The sequence below is a fragment of the Rosa rugosa genome, chromosome 6, assembly GCF_958449725.1.
Source record: "Rosa rugosa chromosome 6, drRosRugo1.1, whole genome shotgun sequence".
NCBI classification, from domain to species: domain Eukaryota; kingdom Viridiplantae; phylum Streptophyta; class Magnoliopsida; order Rosales; family Rosaceae; genus Rosa; species Rosa rugosa.
In genome coordinates, this window is record NC_084825.1 from 6609361 (window position 1) to 6634502 (window position 25142).

At 38.8% G+C, this 25142-nt stretch overlaps 2 protein-coding genes and 1 pseudogene across 2 annotated transcripts; 2 read left to right on the forward strand and 1 right to left on the reverse strand.

Moving 5' to 3' along the window:
* The first annotated feature begins 9494 nt into the window (after positions 1-9494).
* LOC133718488 (ATP-dependent zinc metalloprotease FTSH 12, chloroplastic-like) lies at positions 9495-14184 on the forward strand (annotated as a pseudogene).
* A 4875-nt stretch (positions 14185-19059) lies between these two features.
* Positions 19060-22397, reverse strand: LOC133716132 (uncharacterized). Its single transcript, XM_062142867.1, has 3 exons — positions 21757-22397; positions 19237-21679; positions 19060-19152 (listed from the first exon to the last, which is right to left on the reverse strand). The coding sequence occupies exons 1-3, from the start codon at positions 22395-22397 to the stop codon at positions 19060-19062; spliced, it is 3177 nt and encodes a 1058-aa protein (XP_061998851.1).
* A 1479-nt stretch (positions 22398-23876) lies between these two features.
* On the forward strand, positions 23877-25046 carry LOC133714106 (transcription initiation factor TFIID subunit 4b-like). The gene has a single exon (XM_062140184.1). It carries the CDS (start codon positions 23891-23893, stop codon positions 24896-24898), a length of 1008 nt encoding a protein of 335 aa, XP_061996168.1. The 5' UTR covers positions 23877-23890; the 3' UTR covers positions 24899-25046.
* The last annotated feature ends 96 nt before the right edge of the window (positions 25047-25142 follow it).

The following is a 25142-nucleotide window of genomic DNA, read 5'->3' on the forward strand; positions in this document are numbered from 1 at the left end:
GGGAGGGTAGGGTAAGGGGATTAAATTACCATCCCCATACCCGACTTCATTCCCCATACCCGACTTCATTCCCCATTCCCTTACCCGTCCCAATCCCAGTAATAAGATACTGGGGATTCCCCGTCTCCGTCCCCATTGGGGATTAGGTCCCTATACCCGCCCCAATCCCCGTTAATAATATTACTAATTTATTATATAAAAATTCATGCAAATAATTATGGATTGTAAAATATGAAGTTAAAATCAAACATCAAAATAAAATAAATTTCTTATTTCAATCAAGGAAAATTAACATGTTGATAAAGATCTTTTATTAAAAGAATCTTCCTTTTTTTGAACATATTTATTAACATAATTTAAATATTGACAAAAATATGAAGTTTACATAAATATTTATTTATAAAAAATATCAAAAATATATATAATAAATAATATATATATATATATATATATATATATATATATATATATATATATATATATCAGATAATTCTTATTGGATGGGTATGGGGATGGGGATCAAAATATCATCCCCGCCCCGTACCCGATTTCAAAATTTGAATACTGGGGATCCCCATCCCCGTTACCCGATTTCCCCCGAATTTCTCCCCGTTAGGGTCGAATACCCGATGGGTACCCTACCCGATGAGGATTTTTGCCATCCCTAGTTATAGAGACCCCTTTTAATAGAGGACAATCGAAAATGTTGTAATATTTAATAGAACGCTACTGGAACTCATACAATATTTTACTGGGTAGTCACCTAGTCCAATTTGTTGTTGGTGGGGGCATCAATTGAAATTGACACAAATATTGATGGCTTTTGACTAAAATAACATTTGTCAATAGTCGGAGGACCTCGCTTAGGGTGCATGCATCATATTGGATAGGGTTAGGTGTTTGAGGCCGAAAGTTTGAGAAATCAGCCTAATAGGACCGAGACCAATGGTTCGTGTGGATTTATAGCTATTTCTTCACAATTCAATTGAAGAACGAACTGAGGTATAATATTATGATGGATTAAATTATGTTTAGTCCCTGTACTTTGCCTCCAAAATCGTTTTAGTCCCTGACATTTCAATTTCATCAAAAAACTCCCTAACCTCTCAATTTTCCTCCAATAGCTCCATTCCGTCAAAATGTTCTGTTAATTGGCTGACGTGGCAAATAACTAGACACCAACTCAGCGCCACGTAAGTGTGGTGGATGTTAAAATGTCGAGAATAACCCTAGCCTCTCCTTTTAATTTTTTTCCCTTACTTTCTTCTTCTTCAGACCCAACCACCCTAAAACCACCACCGAGCTGCCTATTCGTCTTCTTCTTCGTCCTTACCTTCAATTCAATCCCAAAAACTTCAAAATCTCAACAAAATCTAACTACCCAAAATCAAAAATTAAAAACCTTCCCCCTCCTTCGTTACTTGTTTTTGATCGGCGAACAAGGAAGGCCCGCAAATAGGTCATCATCGACATCGACCCATGCCTTGACTGTGAGAGGCGCCGGGGCCCAATAAACTTATCAGACTTTTTCTACTTCTTCTTCAAGCTCCCCTGAGCCGCAAACATGTTCGTGCTGTTCAGCACCACCGACTCGTCATTCCTGCTCCCGCCTCTCACCATTTCCTTTTTCCTGCTCGACCTTATCCTAACACTGGAGGCTCTGCAATCGAAAATGAGAGAGAGATAGCTAGTGAAAATCGGTGCCGGGTCGGGGTGAGTGACCCAGCGAAGAGTGGTGGTTCCTCGGAGTCCCGGACTGGAAATGGAATGAGCTGCTGGGCCAGGCAGCGTTGGGCTCGACCTAATCTGAATTGGGCGTGTCTTCTGAATTGAATTGAGGGGTGTCTTGGATGGTGGTGAGGGTCATGATTTGTGCTCCAAGCCTTCGGGTTGGGCGGCGGAGGACCTGGAAATGATCACACATGGAGCTTCGTGAGAAGAGTGTAGGCCTTGGTGTTGCAGGATTTCTATGGCTCTCACATGGAGCTCCGCGCTAAGGATCATACTTCTTCTCCTCCTCCTCGCCGCTGTTGCCACAGCCTGTTTCACTCTCCTTATTGAAAAGGTCCCATCTTTGTCTTCTGGGTTCCCCAATTCATATATGATTTCCTTGTGCCTTGTTTGATTTTTTTGTTATGTATTGTTAATTGGCTTATTGCGTAGGTGAATTTAGCTCCCTTGATCATCTGTGATAATTTCAGATTCGTTGTAGTTTTGATGCAATTGGGGGCTTATGATATTGGTGGATTACATGTTTCTGGGCTTTGAACCGTACTAGAATGTGTATAATAAGAGCAGCAATTTGGGGGAAGAACCTAATGTTGATGAATTGGGAGCTTGGATTATGATTTTGAGCTTAACTACAATGCTGGGGGATTAGAAATGAGGAGTTGAGAGGTAGTGGCTTGGAGAAGTGGATATGGGGATGGTTATGGTGGAGGGTAGGTGGTGGGATTGGGTGTTGTGACAGATGGAGTAGGAGGTGGTGCAGCAGCAAGTGGTGGTGGTGAGAAGGTGGTTTTGGTGGTGGTGACCTTGATACTGCTCTCGGTGAATTCTTGAATATCAAAGAAGTTGGAGAAGAGTCATTAAATGACAAATTCGAGGAGGTTTTTGGATGGTAAGCTTGGTGGTGGATAGATCGGTGGTGGTAGTGGCGGTGGATTTTGGTGTGAAGAAAAGAAAAGAAAAAAAAAGAGAATAAAAGAAATTAAAAAGAAAAAAGGAGAAAGAACAGGGTTATATTGGACATTTCACAACTATCGAGCTGAGTTGGCGTGGAAAAAACTGCCACGTCAGCGACTTAACAGAATATTTGGACGGAGATTTAACGGAATGGACCAATTAGAGGGAAATTGAGAGGTTAGGGAGTTTTTGGATGAAATTAGAATGTCAGGGACTGAAACGATTTTGGAGGCAAAGTACAAGGACTAAACATAATTTAATCCTATTATGATTTGGTCTAAGGTTTTAATAGGATAATGAAATTCACACTCCCAAATTTATAATCCACAATTCTCACTTTCAAAACTATGCATAAAGAGACAAAATTTAAGATACTAGTCATTAAAGGAAACATGGAGTGCGGACTGTAGAATAGGGAGTGTGAATTTCACTCCCCTTTTAATATTGCCATATTCGATTTAGGCCGAACCAGACCGAGTTTTATACATGTTTATATGTCATTTTTGTTTGGTTTTTAAATTAGTCAAGTGTGACTAAAAACATCATCTCAGCCACATTTGTTCCATTTCTTTGATCACTCATTTGTTCTTCTCCGAAAGCCTAAACCCAGTTATTCCCTAATTTGAACCGAATCTCTAATTTCTATCCCATTCCATCAAACTAGCTCACCTTTTATTTTAAAATTTAAAATTATTAACCATTCTTCATATCCCTCCAATAACGATCAATTTCATCAAATTGATTCAATCTCTCTCAAACATCGAAAACCCCAGACCTGCATTTCTCCGTTTTGTATGGCCTCAATTGACACGACATTAATTAACAAGTTAGTCTTCGGTGGGTAAAAATGCTATTGTTCCCGTAATATCAATTGTAGAAGCTAGTCAATCGACCCCAAGTTCAATAGCTTGACCACCAATCGGCCTGAAATCAAAGGGCAAGACGAAGAAGGCAAAAAAGTCTACTCCAAAAATACAATCCTAAATTTGGAATCATTTGAGAAGTTGAGAAGTTAACCTTTGAAACAACTGATGGGAATATGTAGCAAGTGAGAACAATTAGTCCTCAACAATATTTATCTTGTGATTCTTATGATAATGGAACTGGTGGTTTTAGGAACACATTCAATTGATTTGGTAGTCACTTTTGAGTATAATATAATTCCACTTTGCTGAATACAGATGATGGAAGAAAAAATATAAACAAAAATGAGAGATATTGAATAAGATGAAACCCAAAAGAAAAACGTTTGATATGTGTATCAAGCCTATAAAAAAAATAAAAACTTTGAAAGAAGAAGGGTTTTGCTAGTCAAAGTCAGAACAACAAAACTTTTTGGTATTGTTTTATTGAGAAGAAAAAGGGGATAGTTTTGATGACTATCATTTTATCAAGAAGAAGATCAATGAGAGAGTTTTGTTGGGTATTGTTGAGGATGTGAATCTCACTGGGAAAAAATGGAAAATTAGAAATGTGTTTATAAGGATTTCGATCACTCAATCCATTTGGTTGCGAAGCATATATTACTTTATCATCATATTAGTCTAGGTCAGCTGACGTGTGAATGTCTCGTGGTCACAGGGGCTCCATATCACCGAATATAAGTTGTACACATGCATGTATGGCTAAAAAAATTCACAACATGTAGGAGCGTGTTGAAGATTTGAATCTCATATAGAAAAAAAGGACCCACGGATGTGTTTTTAAGGATTTGGTTCCATTTATTACCAACTAATTTTGGTTGTCAAACATATATTACTATATGAAATATATCGGTTTTGCTGGATATTATCAAAATAGGGGTATAATTGAAAAATTGTCTAGGTGTATTTAGAGTTATTATTATGAATAGTACCTAGACTTTTACCGTCATCTTATTGATGATACCTGGACTTACATTTTGATCACATCCAATACCTTAACTATTTCATTTCATCTCAAATGGTACCAATGACAAACTTCGATCTATCTTCCGCAAAAAGAAAAAGACGTATGATGCACCTGACCTACTTTTAATGACGTTTTGATGAAACAGCCTTTTATAGAATAGATCAATAATTATTTAAAAAAAAAACAACTCTAATAAGGATTTTGAGTTAATTGATGATTTTGACGAAAGAACATGATAAACAATTTGTACCAACTAATATACATATAGAAAATCAAAGAGTCTGCTCTTAGCAGTTAGTCGTGCATAATCAAATAAAGAGAACCATTCTGACGTGACTGACCATGTTGTGTAGGGATATGGGTTTCTCTAATCGAGTTACATATGAGTTTTTGACAGACTTTCTTGTTCAATCGACTAAAACCACTATCTAATAGAAAATTTAGTTCGGGTCTAAATGTCCATGATTATTGGAAGTCTAATTGAGTTCATTTTTTTTAGGGTTCGTATTTCAAATGTTGGATTATTCCGTTTGTTTGTGACTAACCTCGGTGTTCAAATTTTTAGGTAGCTGTATATTTGAATTTGTTTTTCTTTTTCATTAGTTGAGGCAAGAAATACACCGATCTCAGTTATGAGATTGTTGTAGCCTTTTTTTTTTTTTTTATCAAATAAACTACTCAAATACTACAACTAATCTTTCGTGTGTTGAACTCACAAACTCCCACTTACAAAGGGGAGACTATGCCACTAGACCAATTGGTACTGAACTGTTGTAGCCTTCTTCTATATTACTTGATTGAGTTTAATAAAGTGCTTATTTGAATAAATAAAAATTTGTTTATCTTCTGGGTTCAGCGTTCAAGGGGTGCTTGAACTATTTGACTAATGTGTTTCTTAATTTTGTTTTTTTTGATGATGAATTTACATGGATATATATGATCAATTATGAAATTGCAAGAGGCTAGCAAAGTAGAATGATTTCACATCATTTATTCAATGCAATGTTTTATAGTTCATAAAAGGGCTAAATACTGTTTAGTCCTTGAACTTTTACCTAAAAAACACTTCAGTCATTCGCCTTCTAATTTCACACGTTTAGTCTTTGTACTCTTCAATTTTGGACCAATAGGTCAATTCCATTACTCTCCGTTCAAAATCTCTGTTAAATGGCTGACCTGTCAATCCCTTCTCCACTGAAATGTCTATTATACCCTCAAAACCTTTTTTTTTAATATATATATATTCTCCGTTTATCTTTTCTTCCTCCTCCTCTCTCTCCTCCTTCACCGACTCAATATCGTGCCCTCTTCTTCCTCCTCTCTCTTCTTGTTGTCCTCTACTACGCCCAGATCGAAACCCTCGCTCCGCCTCACACCCCTCTCTCCCAATCCCAAGCTTCTCTCTACCACACCATCCAAGCCATCCCCAGAGAGTTCAGCGGAAGCCCAGGGTCGAATCCCCACCACCGTCTTCGGGTCGAATCCCCACCACAGTCTTCTTTCAACCTTTCATGACGACGAAGGTGACAAGTATAGCGGCCGCCGCGGGAGGTGGAGGAGGCGAGAATCAGGTGCTCGCGCTAGCGCATCATATCGTGAAGAGCCTGGGTTGTTGAATTTGACAAGTAAGCTATTGGATCTTCTCCATCTTTGATAACCGGCTGTCGAATTTGATGAGTATGATTAGCGACGAATCTAAAGTGGAAGACGACCAATTCGAGGCAGCATAGAAGGTGATTTTCTGGTGGGAGGCGAATCACAACGTGATAAGGAGCGTGGTGCCTTGGGAGGAGTCGCCGAACAAGTCGGCGGAGTATTTGTTTGTCGTAGATGAGATCCTCAGACCACCATGGTCGTGGTGCTTATTTTTCTATTCTGATCTAATTTTAAAATTGGGTTTGTGAAATTGTGATTGTGTAGATTCATAGACGAGAAGAGTGGGGAGATACTGAATCTGGTGTTCGTTTGGGCCAGTGACAGCTCCGAGTTGAAGGGGGATGTTCCGGTTACTTTCAAAGGTGAAGATGTTTGCCTAGGTCAAATCATCTTCTCTTCGGCCTCGATTTCGAGTTCGATCGGAGTTCCAAACAGCTGCTCCACCGTGTGGTCCAGCTCCATTTCACCTCCTTGCTGCCCATGGTGGCTCAGAGTTTGGGGCGGCGAGGTTTCAGAGGAGAGAGATTTGACTATTTGAGGGGTTGAGACTTGAGAGAGGTCCAACTGATCGAGTAAGTGAAAAAAAAAACAATAAAGAAAAAAGAATAAATGTAAAAAAGAAAAAAGTGAGGGTAAAACAGACATTTTGACGGAGAGTAACATATATTTTGAACGGAAAGTAACGGAATGGACCTATTGGTCCAAAATTGAAGAGTACAAGGACTAAACGTGTGAAATTAGAAGGCGAAGGACTGAAGTGTGTTTTAGGTAAAAGTTCAAGGACTAAACAGTATTTAGCCCTTCATAAAATTTGCAGAGGAATAAGTCAGAAGCGAGAAGACTATAAAATCAACAGTTGGATAGTTCAAAATATATACTGAAATAGTTAGAAGATTTGTTTTCTAGTTTTGATATGAATATTAGAAGTTAGTAAAATCATCGAGCTCAAGATTTGTTTTCTAGTAAAAGACCTGGATCTCTTAGATATTATTAATCATACCTAGTGTTGCTAAATTTTCCCTAAACGTACTCTAACCTTTTGGTTTCCATATGTTTCGTGAACTATTGATCAGACTTAAGCATACTTTAGTAACTTCTTTTAACCCAAATGCCTAATAACGAAAATGTCAACTCTTATTTCAATATCTTGATGGTGGTCAGACAATAAGAGGTAGGAATTGGTGTTTAGAGGTACGAAATATTGGATGATTGGGAACTTGAGAGCGTAAAGAATTTTATTGATTTTCTAAAATTGTCATGAAAAAAATAATTTGTGAATGTAAGTGGCCTTAGGTGTACAAGAAAAGTTAAGTGGCCTTATGGCTAATATAAGTTTCAAAAGAATGAACGGACTCCGGCGACCGGTCATTGGAATCCCGAATTCGGCTACCGGACTGGTGACCGGATTCCGGCGTCTGATTTTATTGCTCCCTAATAATACCCCGTAATCATATTATTGCCCCTAATACTCATATTATTGCCCCGCAATAGACATGTATAACTACTCAATAAAACTTTTTTTTTTTCATTCCTCTTTCTTCTTTCCTAATAAGCCTTCTGCCAAATTTACCAAAAAGAAGAAAAAAAAAAAAACAGAACGACGCCGTCCAACAGAGTAGCGTCGTCCGAGCCCTGCCAGCGAAGCCCAGACCTGAACTTGGAGCGTGGAGCTTCCCGTACCTCTGACGAACAAAACCGGCGAAGCCTAGACCCGAACTTGTAGCGTGGAACTTCCCGGACCTCTGACGAACAAAACCGGCGAAGCCCAGACCCGAACTTGGAGCGTGGAGCTTCGGAGCTTCCTGGACCTCTGACAAACAAAACCGGCGTTGCCTTTGTCCAGATCGGCTCCGACGAAATGCCCTGTGTGTATACTAACCTCCGCCGTTCTACGTCTTCTGCACTGCGATCCAAAACCAAACGCAGTAGTCGCAGTAGTCGCCTCGATCTTGGAGATGCAAGACTCGTCGGGGGTCTTGGAAGCCACCAGAAATGGAGGAATTGTAGAGAGAGGTTGGGCAATTTAGGGTTTGTAGTTTGGGATATGAGTACGAAGCAGAGAGAGAGAGAGATAGAGTCTGGGAGGAGAAGGGGAGTCGAGAGAGACAGAGAGAGTATGAGGGCAATACTGTCAAACACTGTTAATTAGATTGGGTAAATGGGGTTAAAAAAACTCTTAGTGGAGTAAGTGGACAATTTTTAGGCTAAAATTGGGTAAATGGTCACGGCCCCATTTCAAAATGACACTTATATGTAATTTTCTAAAAAATTTATTTATTTTTCCTCACCCAAAAGATATAATATATTATTTTTAATAAAAAAAGAAGAAGAAAAGAATAAGAAAATAAATAGAGCTCAAGCCTTTTTCAACCTGTATATAAAACCTTTCTCTAGTTCTATTCGGACTTGAGACTTGTTTTTGACTTTGCCTCTGTGCTTTGGGTGAGTTTTCTGCTTGTGCTCATCAAACTTTGTAAATATCAGATAGAACAAAAATGGTAAATAGAACTACTTTGATAATCAAACATGCATCACAAAGACAGCACACCAATTTGCTAACGCAATGTAAACCTCTCCACTGAGGAAACTTCACTGCGTGGCTTGTAACGTAGCCACACTACACCAAAAACGTTAACACACCACACTTTTTGCACAACGAAAAAAAAAAATGTGTTGTGTGATGAAGAAAAGTGAATCACACAACATGTTTACTAAACTTCCGTTGTATAAGGTGGTTAAAATTCTGAAGTTTTTGTTTAGAAGGTCATTGCACAACGGTTACAAGAATAATCTGTTGTGTGAATCAAAAAAAAAATTGCGGCAGATTTCCCTCCTAGATGGACTCAAATTTGGCTCCAAATTGTACCCTAGATGCCACTAAATTGTACAACAGTTTAGTTATTTGTGTTGTAGGAGTATACTTGCAAATCATCATACAATGGTTTTTAATGTGCCGTTGTGCAAGTAAGTGGCATAATTTGAAGATGTCTCCAAAATGACATTCATTCCCCCCCAAAACAAGCAAATTTGGCTTCAATGGTTTGTCATGCTTGCAACTTCCTACAACATAATGAACTATTTCTGTTGTGTGAATGAGAAATGCCTAGCCTAAGCGCCAAAACTGGCATTTTGATTTGCACAAGCGGGAAATTTTCATCTTTTGTTCCCTCAGCTATGTAGCAATTCAGACAACGTAAATGTATCTATACGTTGTCTGAGTAACTAAAAAGAAAAAGAAAACAAAGCTATTGCTTAATGCTTAGACAACTGAGGGCGCATTTAAACAAAGTTAGTAAGTTTTTCATAACCTCTCGATCTCCTCTCAAGACGCCCAACACTCACAGCTCCCCATCTCTCTCGCGAAATCTCTGTCCTCTCTCACGTTCTACTCTCTCTCTCTTCAGATCGCTCCTCTCCCTGTCTCACTCTCAGTCTTCTCTCGCTCTCTTCTTCATCCAACTCTCTTCTTTACCCAGAAATCATAGTCTTCTGCTCTCTTTCATTCTGAAATCCCAAATAGGGAAACCCCAATCTCAGATTCCCCAAAATTAACCAAATCTCTATTGGTCGAACCCTCAATTTGAAACCCAAATTTCATTGACCTAACTCTCGTCTCCACAATTAGCCGGATTTACACCGCACAGCCATGGGCCAGGAACTTGATGAAGAACAAGCAGCGCCGCCGGTCATCCTCCGATGGCAAGATTTGGGCGAGTTGCCAGAAAACGAGCTGATTATTGAGGCTCCCGAAAAGGCGAGAACGGGCGGTGGAAGATGGTTTGCAGAAGATTGCTCAAGAACAACCGTGAATCTAGGGTTTTGTAGAAGAATACCCGATATCCACTGCTAGTTCCAGGTGAACTCTCGGCGAGATTGCACAATTTCAAGAACTCCCGCTGCTTATTTCTGGGTATGATTCTTTTTCATGTTCTTCCTAGCGATAATTGGCAATTTTTGTTCTTTTTCTATTCCGTCAAATCTCTTGGTTTGATAAGCCTTACTGATCTACTTTCTGTTTTACGAATCTCATCGATATAGATCTGTCTATTCAATTTCTTCTGTCTTAATACCTGGGTCATATCTTGGAAAAACAGGTTGAATCGCATATTCATTTTTACTCACATTCTTTTTGGGTTCGAAGAAAAACCCAAAGAATTGAACTTTACACAAGTTTGGTGATGCTGAGTTTAGATACAAAGTTGCTAACTTTGAACTCAATTTGCTGTGATTAAGGTCCTGCGTGAAAAAGGGTTACATGAAAGACGATTATGTCCATTTATTTGTGAGAAGACCTGTCAGAAGATCACCCATTATTAACCGCGGTATGAATTTATTTTTATTTTTTATTTTTATTAGAGTTCACAGCTCAGGATTTAATCACTGGTTAAGAGTTTGATTTCTTGGTTGGTTTTGTTGTGCTTAACTGATGAAGGTTACTATGCCGGCTGGGCTGCGCTTCGCAAGTTTATGAATCAGTTTCTTGGTGACTCGGTGAAGAAGGAAACTGGGTTTGATTTGAAGGAGGTGAATGTGAAGGTGGGGGAGTATTTGGGGCAAGCTGGGGAAGGATTAAAGAGAGGTGGGACTGAGTTGGAACGGTTTAGGACCGAGTTAGTGCCCGAGTTTGTAAGTGGGAATCAGTGGGAAAGATGGAAGGTAAAGTTCTTGTATTTAGTTTTAGCTTCTCATTTCGTTGTTGCAATGTGTTGGAAGATAATGGAAGTTATTACAAAGCTTTAGTCTTTTGTTTTGATCAAGTTGTGGCGGGAACTGAGTGTAACTTTCAATTAGTTGATTTACTGATAACACTGTCATTTGTTATTCTCAGGATATCAAGACATGGGAACCTAAAAGAGTTGCTGCATTGGTTTTCTATGTTTTTATTGCCATAGTTTCGTGTCAAAGAATATATGTAGCAATTCGAGCTCCTATCCAAGATCGCCAGAGGAAAGAGTTGACAGAGGCTTATATGGAGGCAGTGATTCCTGAGCCATCTCCGAGTAATGTTAGAAAGTAATTTGATTCCTCATGTTGTGTGTATTTTCCGTTTTGGTCAGTTTAACTGCATCACATTTCTGCTTAGAATTTGAATATTGCCTTAATATAGACATGGTTTAAACTTTTAAACTAGAAGGAAGAAAGAGGAATAAAGATAGAGAAGTTTAAGGAGCTGTGTTTTGCTTAATCCCGGTTCTTTTTTTTTCCCTTACCTTGCAGGCTTAAGAAGAGTATGTGGAGGAAGACGACGCCCAAAGGCCTGAAAATGAAGAAGTTTGTTGAAGGACCTGATGGAACACTTGTCCATGATAGTTCTTAAGTGGGAGAGGATGCATGGGATGATGATCCGCAGCTGCCTCAGGACAATGTAAAACAATTTATTGACAGTGATATAAAATTAAATCCAGAAGAAAAGAAGGAATTGAAAGAAGACCTGGGAATTTCTGGTTAGTGTCTGTTTGGAACTTACGTGAAGTATCTTGAGTTGATCCTTACTTTAAACCAGCATGGGAAAATTTTATTTTAGGAGTGTCTTATGAAATCGATTCAATGAGGAAGCGTATTTCATTATGAATTGTGAAATTTGAACATATCATATTCTATTATATGTGTATGTGGCAAAGTTTGTGGTGGTATTAGCTGGAGTCTGAATGATTGCAATTATGATATTGCACCTGTGGGAATTATATTATAGGTAGTGGACAACTTATTGATTTTAATGAGAATTATGTCTTTTAGTAAAAAAGGTTGTGGTTTTTCAAGAAGTTTATTGCCTAAATAGAAACAGAATTCAGTCGGAAAATCTATTTATTTATTGTTATTTTTTTAATTCTGTTTAGGGTGTTGATCTATAATTTTGTCTGAAACCCCTCTACAAATGAGCAACAATTCATCTCAAGGAATGGTCTCACAGTAATTGGCCGTTTGCGTTTCTCTTCCTGTTTGGTGTAAATCTGCATTCTAAAGATTTAATAGATAACTGCAACTCACTGGTGGTTATTACAGAGACAATATCATGTATTTGCACGGAAATTTGTCTTGGATTTTATCATCAATAGTGTCTTTGGTCATCTCTACCCTTATGGCCCAATTGTGGCTTTTGCTTTGCAGGTGAAGTTCAAGAAGATACTGGAACATGGCGTGAAAGACTTCAGAAATGGAAGGAGATCCTCCAAAAAGAAAAGTTAGCGGAACAGTTGGACTCTGCAAATTCCAAGTATGTAGTTGAATTTGACATGAAAGAGGTTGAAAACAGTCTTCGCAAGGATGTAGTGGAGAAGGTAACAGAGACACAAGGAAAAGGGCGTTATGGATAGCTAAAAGATGGTGGCTTTATCGTCCCAAACTTCCTTATACATACTTTCTTCAAAAGCTTGACAGCTCTGAGGTAACCTGTTGCTCTCCTTTGTTTTTATCTTTGTTATACACCTTGTAGATTGATCCACTTGTTCCTTGTTGCACTAATTATGAGTTGGTGTTGAACTAAATATGAGATGGTGTTGCATTAATTATGAGTAATCTCATGCATATACTGCTTTCCATGCAAGAGTTTGTAACATTTGGGCTTCTCTTGTACTTCAGTGAGTGTGTTTAAGCAGCACATGACCTTTCATATTCCATAGTATAGAAGACTAAACATTTTTTTTCCTGGACTAAAATAGTTAAAAATAGTACTGTATGGTGTAGATTTATGAAATGGGATGTGATCATGGCACCTACTCAATTTGCTCAGTAGTAGTTAATACTAGTAGACAAATAAATATGGTACTGTACAAGGAGGCTGAGTAAACTGAGAGACGTGAACTCATTTCCCAACTGCCTGTGAACTTTGTGTATTTTATGCCTCGCTTGGTGGTTCATTGGATGCTGCCATGTCAATTGTCCACAAGTCCAAATGAAATAGGAAGCATCATGCATCTAAGATGATTTTTTCTCCATTGTTGGCTAAAAGTGCAAAGGTTTATGTTGGCAGTATCTGATGTTGTGGTTTGTCTTGGACAGGTTGCTGCTGTTGTATTTACAGAAGACCTAAAAAGAATATATGTTACTATGAAAGAAGGTTTTCCATTAGAATATGTTGCAAGTTTCCTCAACTTTTTGACAGACCTGATTCTTATGTCTGACTCATGGATGCTTAATGTCTCTCTGTATATGGTAGGTTGATATCCCCCTACACCCATATTTGTTTGAGAATATCTCAAGTTCTGGAGCTGAAGTTGATCTTCTTTTCCCTTAGTTTTTCATTTAAATATACCTGGTTGATATTTGGTGTTGGTTGCAGTACATCGAAGAAACAGAAGAACTTGCGACAGAAGAACTTGCGATGAATGGTTTGAGAAACAACAGGCACATTCTGGACATGATTACTGAGGAACTATTAGAGAAGGATTACTGGGTTGGTAAGTTATAAAACGTACTTGTAGGGCATTATCACTGTGATATTGATTCTAAAGCAGTTACTTTCATATCTCTTGAAATTCTTGCACTGGACTTGTTAGATCTGTAAACTCACAATCTGCGGTTCCCAATTATAGGAGGTTATAGAGATTATAGAAAATGAAGGACCTTTCTCCAGTCATGTTCGAGGATGTGAGCTATGGAGCTGAATTTGTTCATGTTCCTGACTCTATACTGATCATTCAAACAACCACAAAGATGACTCCAACTGATGAACCATTAAAAGGGATTTCACAGTTTGTTGGCGCTTCAACAGGAACTTGGAATCTTAAAATCCCTGTTAAAGACGCACTAAGTGATGGTCATGGTCATAATTTTCCTCCTCCGAGAGCTTAACTTATGAAAAAATATGAGTCTGGTTTAAACACCATTTCTGTAATATGTAAAGTTATAACATTTTCAATTAATGTTTCTTAGCTTATGATTATGACTGTTTTACATACAAAATTTCAATGCAAAGCCGCAGCATCACGCGGGGAGTATTGGTTAGATTTCTCATTTGATGGTTTGCAATGTTTGTATTTGATGACGTACTCTCTAATTCAGGAATGAGATTCAAATGATCGCACAACAGATTAGATATAGATGACTGCCCGTTGTCTGAATGGCCAAAAATGGGATAGAAACACATTGCAATCATTCATATCACACATCGGGTTTTAACAAATCAGTGTCTTCTAATTTATACTTAAACAACAGAAGCAATTGAACTCTGTTGTCCTAAAGTTAATCACACAACAGATATAGTCCAAGAACTGAAGTTTGAAGATCAATCAGACAACAGACAAAATAAAAAAATGTTGTCTGACACGCTTAACATACAACAGCTTAAAACTGGCACTGTTGTCTGAAGACAGCGCTTCAACTGCTGCGCAGCTGCGCTTGGCATCTGCCGAGCCATCTGCCGAGCTATCACACAACAGTTATAACACATACCTGTTGTCTTTCTGTTTATCACACAACTGTGTTCCACCGTTGTCTGATTTTTCATCAGACAACGGCTCGCTCTACAACGGTGGGTCTCCAAATCCCACAACGGTTTTCTGCCGTTGTCTGATAACATTTTTGGTGTAGTGCCAACACGATAAAATCAATCCACTAGAAATCAAATGAGTTTACAGTATACAAGTAGTGTTGTTCACAACAATCACTTTCACTTAGCAACAAATGCTAACTTGATTTATAACTGATCTAACTTCTTATTTAATCACCACACTACCAGTATAATCCTATCTTCGAATCTTCCTTGGTCTCGACATCTCACTGATCTTGACAATGAAATATGTAAGAGACAGAGTATGCAGAAAACCGAGTCATATAATGTGCAAAGAGAGTTTTTTCAGAAAATGATTTGTGTAAACATTTGCAACACAAAGAAAAAGAAAAACTTTTGATCCCCAAAAACTCTACCACATAAATCAGTTTGAAAACCTTATATAGGAGAGCAAGACTCCCCCTTAATCAAATCTCTTCTTAACACCGAATAAGATAAATATGAAAGGTTTTAAAACTGTTTTTAATATGCAATCAAATCTTTTCTAACAGTAAGCAATCAATATCTCTTTCTGATATGCATGTTGAAAAACCTTTAAATGCAGATGAGTATATCAAATCAATCTAACCGATATGCATATCAATTTAGAATCATGCAAAATGATATGAAATAAAAGACACCTTTATCTCAAGATTAGATAGCATGATTTCCTTGATTTCCTCTTGGTGATCCGATTCTGCAATCAACCTTTATAACCTTGAGCCACCGGAAAGGCAAGAGAATTATTCTCCCAATCCTCTGCACCTTCTGTTCTCCTAGTGACCATGGGAAAGCATGTGTTGAATGGTAATAGCCCAAAATACTTACAATCTCCCCCTTTGGGCATTCCCATTCAACACATGATTTTTCCATCTTTTTATCCTGCATATTAGTTTTCACAGATAAACACTAATCACGAACCAAGGGGTGCTACTTGGATTTAGGAATCAGTTTCCATCCTTTTCCAGATCCAAACCACCAAAACAAATATCAAATAAAATAGTAATAATAATAATAATAAGCATCCAAGTAGTTTGTGCTTATGCACTTACAACCCAAAAAAAACAAAGTAATTTTTGTCCAACAAAAATAAAACTGCAGAAACAGAAAAAAAAAAAAAAAAGAAGATTAAAAATTCTTTTACTTCTCCCCCTTTGAATGGGAAGGCACATCAAACTCCTCCATCAGCTTGGTCACGGTATCCTGAAACTCCTCGCTGTCCATGGAAGCAGTGCTGTCCTCCTGTGCTTCTTCCTCCTTGACGTCGGTGGACGGACCAGGAGCGCCAAACCCTGGAGGGTGGCGCTGCATGTTCCGGACCTCCCTGGTGAGGTTGGTCAGAGTGTGGTGAGTGCGGACCAGGAGGGAGTGCATATCATCCATGTCGTTAGTGAGGCAAGCGATCCGCCAGTCAGCCACCAGGATGGAATCATGAAGACTGTCTAGAGAAACTGGAGGACGAGAGGCATCAGGAGTCTCGCTAGTTTGGGTCTGAGGAGACTGATGAAGAGAAGGACTCCGTCTCCGTTCGCGATGCATGCCAGGATGGAGAACGCCGGCTCTGGCAGCGGCCTGACAGCCCTCCTCGGGAGGAGGAAGACGTCGGTGTTCACCAATGCGAGAGGTAGTCTTAGTGCGAACCATGATGAAAAGAAAAGTTTTTGGAAAAACCTGCACACTTAGACAAACCCGAATGAAATCCGAGAGAGATATGATGGATGTTATATATATCGGACCAGTAGGGTTAGAGAAATCGAAGAGACAGGCTAGTTGGAGATAGCGTCTCCAAGAAGGAGAGAATTTATTACAAGTTATGGTGCCTAGATACACGCATGCAAATAACATCTCCCCCTCAAATCATGCTTACTCGGTAAGGAAATTAGATTCAGACAGATGGCAGTCAAGGAGAGAGACCAAGAGAAATATGGATTCCCAAAATCTGTAATTAGAACACACAATATAGTCCTCTGCCAAGTATCGAAGCATTTAATGTATTTGTCATAAAATAGAAGGAGAAAATATAGCATAGTTGAAGCACAGAGAGCACAAATCAATTAGTGAAAGGAACATATTTCAAAGCATCAACCATGATGTATTCTATCAACAAATAGGATTGGTACTCAATGTTAGACCTTAAGAAGTAAACCTGTGACAAAGGTGAGTATAAGCAGTACATGGGGCGTAGAAACAGGTTGAGAGAAAGAGAGGAGAAGTGAAGGAAGAGAACTGAACATATGAACAGGGCTCAGGAGATCTCATAGGAGAGATAGGAAACATTGTTCCTAAGTAATTATTTTAGTTGAGTCATAGACTTCTTTATATTGGAACAGTAGAAACTCATGTAACAAGACACATCTCAGTAACTCCCAGACCAGACGATCTTAGGGTACTAAGCATAACAAGGATGCTCCAGGGAGAGTGTCTCGAGTTGTTGTTCGTATTTGCACAATTTACGTACGTAGGTCACCAACCAACTCGTTTCTTGCAAACCTTGAGTTCACCACAACCAAGGCCTGATTACTTTGAGAGGAGGAATACATTTAACCATTCTCGTTTCTTACAAATCCTAGAAAGTTCACCACAACTAGAACCTGATTACTTTGAGAAGAGGGAATGAAATATCTGAGCATTTAGGCAGTTCTCCTACTTCACAGATTCTCTCTTGACAGGAAACAAGGAACATGCCACCACGTAAGCTAGAAGTGACAGTGCATAAGAACTGATTAAGAAACTAAACATGAGTACACAATTTTTTTTTGTCCAGAATAAGGCATGGCAATAATGGACACATAACTGAAAATATATGCAATCCACTAACGACAGTGGTCAAAGTACACTAAGATCACAATTTTCTCTCCTAACAGTGGACAGACATTATAGTGCCTCAATACTTAGAACATATCCCCAGAGCATTTCTCAATAGTTCAAACCTCACAGTGTCTAGTGGCTTTGTGAACAGATCAGCTAACTAACTGTCAGTGGGAACAAAGCTCAACTCGAGTATATCTTGTTCAACTAAATCTCTAATGAAGTGATATCGAAGATCAATGTGCTTTGTTCTAGAGTGTTGAACAGGATTTTTGGTGATGTTAATAGCACTTGTGTTGTCACAAAAAATGGACAACTTACCTTGAGAGATGCCGTAATCCTTGAGCATTTGCTTCATCCAGAGCATTTGAGTGTAGTAGCTCCCAGCAGCAACATATTCAGCTTCAGCAATAGATAGAGAAATGCAATTTTGTTTCTTGTTGTGCCAAGCTACAAGATTGTTCCCAATGAAGAAGCAGCCTCCAGAAGTGCTTTTTCTATCCTTCAAGTTTCCTCCCCAGTCAGCATCAGAATACCCTGCAATTTCCACGTTAGTGTCAAAGGTATAGAAAATACCACAGTTAACTGTACCGGAAATATATCGTATAATTCTCTTGACAGCTTCCAAGTGTGATTCTTTGGGATTTGCTTGAAATCGAGCACAAACTCCCACACTGTAGGAAATATCAGGTCGACTGGCAGTGAGATACAGCAAGCTACCAATCATGCTTCTATAGAGTGTGGAATCGATTGATTTCCCATGTGGATCTTCGCTCAGCTTGGTAGTGGTGCTCATGGGATTGTTAACCACCTTCTTTGATTCAAGGCCAAATTTCTTGATGAGATTCTCAGCATATTTGGTTTGAGAGAGAAAGATACCTGCATCAAGTTGCTTTACTTGCAAGCCAAGGAAAAAGGTTAGCTCACCACACATGCTCATTTCAAATTCACTTTCCATGACTGATTGAAATTCATTGACAAGATATTTAGATGTCGAACCAAAAACAATGTCATCAACATACACTTGAGCAATGATAAGATCATTTTTCACTTGTTTTACAAACAAGGTTTTATCAATAGATCCTCTAGTGTACCCTTTTCCCACAAGATAAGTGGAAAGCCTTTCATACCAGGCTCGTGGAGCCTGCTTTAATCCATACAAGGCTTTCTTGAGTCTGTAGACATGGTCCAGGTTATGTGGATCTTTGAAACCTTGAGGTTGTTCCACATAGACTTCTTCTTGCAATATCCAATTCAGAAAGGCAGTTTTGACATCCATTTTGAAACAGTTTGAACCTGAGATGACAAGCTACAGACAAGAGTAATCTCACAGATTCTAATCTAGCAACAGGAGCAAAAGTCTCATCAAAATCAAGACCTTCAACCTGTGAATAACCCTGTGCCACTAACCTGGCTTTGTTTCTGATTACATTCCCTTTTTCATCACTTTTATTTCTGAAGATCCACTTAGTGCCTATCACATTACAATTTCTAGGTCTTGGTACTAGGTACCACACATCATTCCTAGTGAATTAATTCAATTCTTCCTGCATAGCACTAATCCAGTCATCATCCACTAGGGCATCCTTGACATTTTTTGGTTCAATTAGAGAAACAAACCCACACTGAGATATGACATTCATAGTGATTAGATTTTCTGTGATAAAACAAAGCAAGGCGTTACCTCGATTTACCTCATCCAAACTTACCTGTGAAGCAGCTTGGCTTCTAGTTTTGAGGCCATCTGAAATTTTTCCAATGACATCTTGACTGGTGTGATCCTTTTGGACTTGCTTGAACCCCCTTCTCATTTGAGGAGCTAGCTCAAAGATGCTATCAACATTCTCTTCCTTTTCATTAGTAGCTGATGTGTCTTCTGATTCTGAACTGGGAGGAGATGATGTATCTACAAAAACTTCCTCCTGTCTAATGTAATGATCATCAATAGACACATTAATAGATTCCATAACAATCCTAGTTCGTTTGTTATAAACTCTATATGCTCGACTATTAATAGAGTATCCAAGGAAAATATCATCATCACTTCGTGCATCAAATTTGCCAAGTTGTTCTCGATCTCTCAAGATATAGCAAGGGCTTCCAAACACACGAAAGTAACTTATGTTTGGTTTCTTACCCTTCCACAACTCATAAGCTGTTTGTTCAGTTCCAGGTCTCAAGAAGACTCTATTGATGGTGTAACACGCAGTGCTAATTGCCTCAGCCCAGAAGTTTGAGCTTAGACCAGCAGAATGCAACATTACCCTTGCCATGTCTAGTAGCACTCTATTTTTGCTCTCAACTATTCCATTTTGCTGCGGAGTAATGGGAGCTGAAAATTCATGAGAAACACCTAACTCATGGAAATAGTTAGCAAAGGCAGCATTTTTGAATTCAGTGCCATTATCAGACCTTACTCTTACCAAGCACATATTTGAGGACTGTTTTTCAATTATCATTCTCTGGCTTAATCCTTTAAAAGATTCAAAAGTTTCAGCTTTGTCTTTTAGAAAATTAACCCAAGTATACCTGGAGAAGTCATCAACTATCACAAGCATGTATTTCTTACCTCCAATGCTCTCTATTTGAGCTAGTCCCATAAGATCCATATGTAGCAGTTCCAGCACTCTTGTGGTTGTTGCAGAGTTTATTGCCTTATGAGGAGACTTGGTTTGCTTTCCAGTTTTGCATCCTCCACATATCTTGTCAGTCTTACCACTTAGAGTTGGTAGACCCCTGACACATTGTTTGGTGGATAGCTTGAGCATATCCTGATAGTTCACATGTCCCAATCTTCTGTGCCATAATTCAAAAGTCTCTTCAGCCGATCTCATAGAGAGGCAAGCCTGTACATTCAGAGATTCATTAGCTTGAATGTGATAACAATTATCTAATGATCTCTTATCTCCCATAATATTTTCACCCTTTTTATCGAGTACCACACATCTTTGCTTGTTGAACCAAACATCTTCATAATCATCAGCCAAGTGACTGACACTTATTAGATTAGCAGTTAACCCTTCAACATACAAGACATTTTTGAGATTAGGAATTCCAGGTGTATTGACAGTTCCTTGTGCCATAATTTTAGCTTTCCTCCCATCACCGAAAGTGACTGAGCCAGTAGTGCATTCATCCTGAAATGATGAGAACCAAGCCTTATCCCTAGTCATGTGTCTGGAGCAGCCACTGTCGACATACCAGAAATCCTTTAGCTTGTCTGCCAAGGCAGTAAGTGCTACCAGGCAAGTTGCTTCAATATGTGATGAGTAAGTATCTGTACTTACACATGCCATGAGACAGTTTGCATTAATGGAGTCAAAAGAATCAATGTGATTAGGGAAGCAATTATTCAAATCCTTTCTAATCCAGACAGGCTTATTTACAAATTGCATGTTTGCCTTAGTAATCAAGTCGGTCAGTTTATTAATAAGGACTTTTTGTTCTTTAAGTTCACAATGCAATGACTCTGCAGATAGCTTTTCTTCTCCAGATGAGGGCAATCTAAGTCTCTCATTACACCTGGGTCTAATATGTCCCAATTTACCACAGTAGTGACATGTAGGAATAAAAGACTTAAAAGTTGAGTACCTGTTCTGACCAGTTGGAGTACCTTGGTCCATCCTTACCTGAGTGATATTCTGAGGAGATTTGGGTTCCTTGTCAACGTTCGTCCTGGGTCTTGTGATAGTGTCCTTGACGACCTTTGTGATTTGAACACCTTTCTGCACTGATGGATTCATTTCTCTTACAAAGCGTGTATTTTTTGAACTTTCTCCAGAATATCTAAGTCTGAATGTATCATGATGGGCTTTTCCTGCACTAAATAACTTTGATGCAGTTCCAGAACTTATCTCAAACTTTGTGAACTTCTCTTGAGTGGACTTCAGTTCTTCCTGCAATAATTCATTTTCAGTTAACAAATTTAAGTTTAAAGCCTGTTGTCCTTTCACCTCAAGTTCAAGCATCTTGACTTTGTTCTTGAGCTCAGTACATTCATTTTTCAAAGTCTGAGAATTTTTATCGCTTTGTGAGCCGCGTAGTTCATCTGCACGCTTGGTTTTTTCTTGTTCCCATGTGATTTGAGAAGTTCTCCACATAAGCTCCAGCTTCTCTTTCTCAGCCTTCAGTGTCTCGACTTCTTCTTCCAGGCTTGCATTTTTAAGCAAGGTGGCTTTGATGCTTTATAGAGTTTTTTGCAGCGGACAGTAGTCTCGTCATCTGAGAACCCTTCATCACTTTCAGATTCAAGTGAGAGAGATGACTCGAAGGCTACATTTTCAACCTCTTGAGTTTCATCATCACTCCATGTCGAGAGAAGATATTTGTTATTGCTATTTCCATGCTTCCTGTTACCACAATCAGTAGAAATATGGCCATAGCCACCACATTCATAGCATTTCATTTTTCCATAATTATTTCCTTTAAAATTTCCTTTCCCACTTTTAGCATTGTTCTCACTGCTACCACTACTAACAAAGTTTTTCCTGGGAGCATTGAAATTTCGAGAAGAGGATTTATTTCTAAGGAATTTTTTGAATTCTTTAGTCAGAAGAGCCAGATCAAGTGGTTCATCTTCCTCTTCTGTCACTTTTACAGCCTTGAAGGCTACACCTTTGGGTTTCTTTTCAGGTTTTAGCCTTAGTTCATATGTTTTGAGATTTCCAATGAGTTCATCCAGTGGATAGTCATCAATATTAAATGAATCCTCAATACTGGTGACCTTAGAATGAAACTTCTCGGGCAAGGCCCTAAGAATTTTCTTCACAACCTTATCTTCATCAAAAGGTGCACCTAGACTGTGACATTGACCTGTAATTTTTAAAATTCTACCATGGAAGTCATCCACGGTTTCATCATGCATAGTCATAGTTTCAAATTCATAAATCAGACCTTGTAGTTTTTGTGCACGTACCTTTTTGTTGCCTTCATATGTGGTCTATAACAGATCCCAAGCTTGCTTTGCAATATCACAATGACTGATCCTCAGCTTTTCACGTTCAGAGAGAGCGGTAAAGATGCTATTTTTTGCTTTGAAATCAGCTTGAAGATCACGTACTTCCTCATCAGTCCAATCCTTTCGGGGTTTAGGAATAGAGGCAGATGAACCTTCACCTTTAGCTGGAACTATAGGTGCCTTCCAGCCTTTTTCCACAATATTCCATACATGTTCATCTTGAGCAAACAAATATGATTTCATGTATATCTTCCATTGAGTATATTTTTCACATCCTCCATCAAACCATGGAGGACTATTAACAGATCCACCAGCAGCTCTATCTTGAGATTGTTCCATCGTCCCTGCGATCTACTAGAAAAATCTAGAATCCGCTCTGATGCCAATTGTAAATATCAGATAGAACAAAAATGGTAAATAGAACTACTTTGATAATCAAACATGCATCACAAAGACAGCACACCAATTTGCTAACGCAGTGTAAACCTCTCTACTGAGGAAACTTCACTGCGTGGCTTGTAACGTAGCCAACACGATAAAATCAATCCACTAGAAATTAAATGAGTTTACAGTATACAAGTAGTGTTGTTCACAACAATCACTTTCACTTAGCAACAAATGCTAACTTGATTTATAACTGATCTAACTTCTTATTTAATCACCACACTACCAGTATAATCCTATCTTCGAATCTTCCTTGATCTCGACATCTCACTGATCTTGACAATGAAATATGTAAGAGACAGAGTATGCAGAAAACCGAGTCATATAATGTGCAAAGAGAGTTTTTTTCAGAAAATGATTTGTGTAAACATTTGCAACACAAAGAAAAAGAAAAACTTTTGATCCCCAAAAACTCTACCACATAAATCAGTTTGAAAACCTTATATAGGGGAGCAAGACTCCCCCTTAATCAAATCTCTTCTTAACACCGAATAAGATAAATATGAAAGGTTTTAAAACTGTTTTTAATATGCAATCAAATCTTTTCTAACAGTAAGCAATCAATATCTCTTTCTGATATGCATGTTGAAAAACCTTTAAATGCAGATGAGTATATCAAATCAATCTAACCGATATGCATATCAATTTAGAATCATGCAAAATGATATGAAATAAAAGACACCTTTATCTCAAGATTAGATAGCATGATTTCCTTGATTTCCTCTTGGTGATCCGATTCTGCAATCAACCTTTATAACCTTGAGCCACCGGAAAGGCAGGAGAATTATTCTCCCAATCCTCTGCACCTTCTGTTCTCCTAGTGACCATGGGAAAGCATGTGTTGAATGGTAATAGCCCAATATACTTACAAACTTTTCTCGTTAGAATTATATATTCGCAAGATCAGCTCTATTAGATTCCATTACCAAATTTCCTATAGAAATCTTGGGCAATCTTCATCAATGGGCTTTTCACCATTCTTCCCAAACCCTCTGTTTCCTCCTGTCAAAAACCCTAACAAGCGTCGTGCTTCACCGCCACCAAGTAAGAAGCAAAAGGTAGCTGATGATGAGATCGACACAGATCAAGAAGGCATTGAGCAACTCCGCGACGTCGTTTCGGTCAGTGGAATCAATCTTGTGCTAGAGCAAGAGAGCATGCTGTTGCTTTCGGGGCCCAAGAAGCAGCAAGCATCTCGAAAACTTCTGCTTCAAGAAAACCAAGAAGGGCTGGTTTTGCAGAAGATTCCCCTGCAGAAAAAGTTGGTGGGAATCATGGGGAGGTGCGGTTTGAGAATTGGTGTAGACAAAGATGTGGAGAGATGCTTGTCAATGTGTGTGGAGGAGAGAATGAGGGGGATCATATGCAATTTGATTAGACAGTCGAAGCAGCGGGTTGATTGCGAAAAATCGAGACACCACACTGTTTCTACATCTGATGTGAAGCAAGAAATTATGATTCTCAGCAAGAAAGCTAGGGAAGAATTGCAGGAAACGGCTCAGAAGCTTAATGAAGCTAAGGTTAGCACTAATGAATTTGAGGGTGTTAAGGACAAACATGACGATGGAGATGACAAAATGAGGAGAAGTACATCAGCAGAAAATGTTGGTGCCCTTGCTGCTCTTGGAGGACATGGCATATTGGCAAAATGGCAACTTAAGGCGGATCAGCTGGCCAGGGAGAAGAGTCAAGGTAAAGATGTAAATCACAAGGCTACATCAACTGCTGGAAGAATAATGAATGGCAATGTAGAAGCGGAGAAAAGGGGCGGTGTAGAAGCTTTGGTGTCTGCAACTGGAAGTGCTGTCGGAAAGTTTGGGAGGAATTGCCAAGTTATGATGATGCCCCAAACAAAGGTGGCTAGTACTCGTAGTATATCTGTCAAGGATGTGATTGCTGTTCTCGAAAAAGAACCTCAGATGTCCAAGTCTACTCTGATCTATTTACTAATGAACACTGCTAGCTGGTGAATTATGAGAGATTCCTAGAACTAGGTCTTTAAATTGTTAATATCAGCTCCTCGATCTTCATTCCCTGCAGAATGGCTGTTTGGAGTTCCTAGGATCAATTTCTTTTAAGCAAGAAAATATGTGGATACTGAGCACAAATATGAGCTAGGCTTTTGTGATCCTTAGGTAGACTGAGGACAAGATTTAATAGCTTCTGTGCAAACATTAGTAGGATGAAAGGTGAAGTTGTTGTGTATTTCGAATA

Excerpts from the sequence above, each read along its gene's own strand:
- LOC133716132 (XM_062142867.1), bottom strand. The coding sequence starts at position 22,397 with ATGACTATGCATGATGAAACCGTGGATGACTTCCATGGTAGAATTTTA. Across the intron at positions 21,680-21,756 it reads GAATCTGAAAGTGATGAAGG|CCTGGAAGAAGAAGTCGAGA; the intron begins GTTCTCAGATGA and ends TAAAAATGCAAG. Across the intron at positions 19,153-19,236 it reads GAAGCCAAGCTGCTTCACAG|TGTGGGTTTGTTTCTCTAAT; the intron begins GTAAGTTTGGAT and ends GTCATATCTCAG.
- LOC133714106 (XM_062140184.1), top strand. The coding sequence starts at position 23,891 with ATGGGCTTTTCACCATTCTTCCCAAACCCTCTGTTTCCTCCTGTCAAA.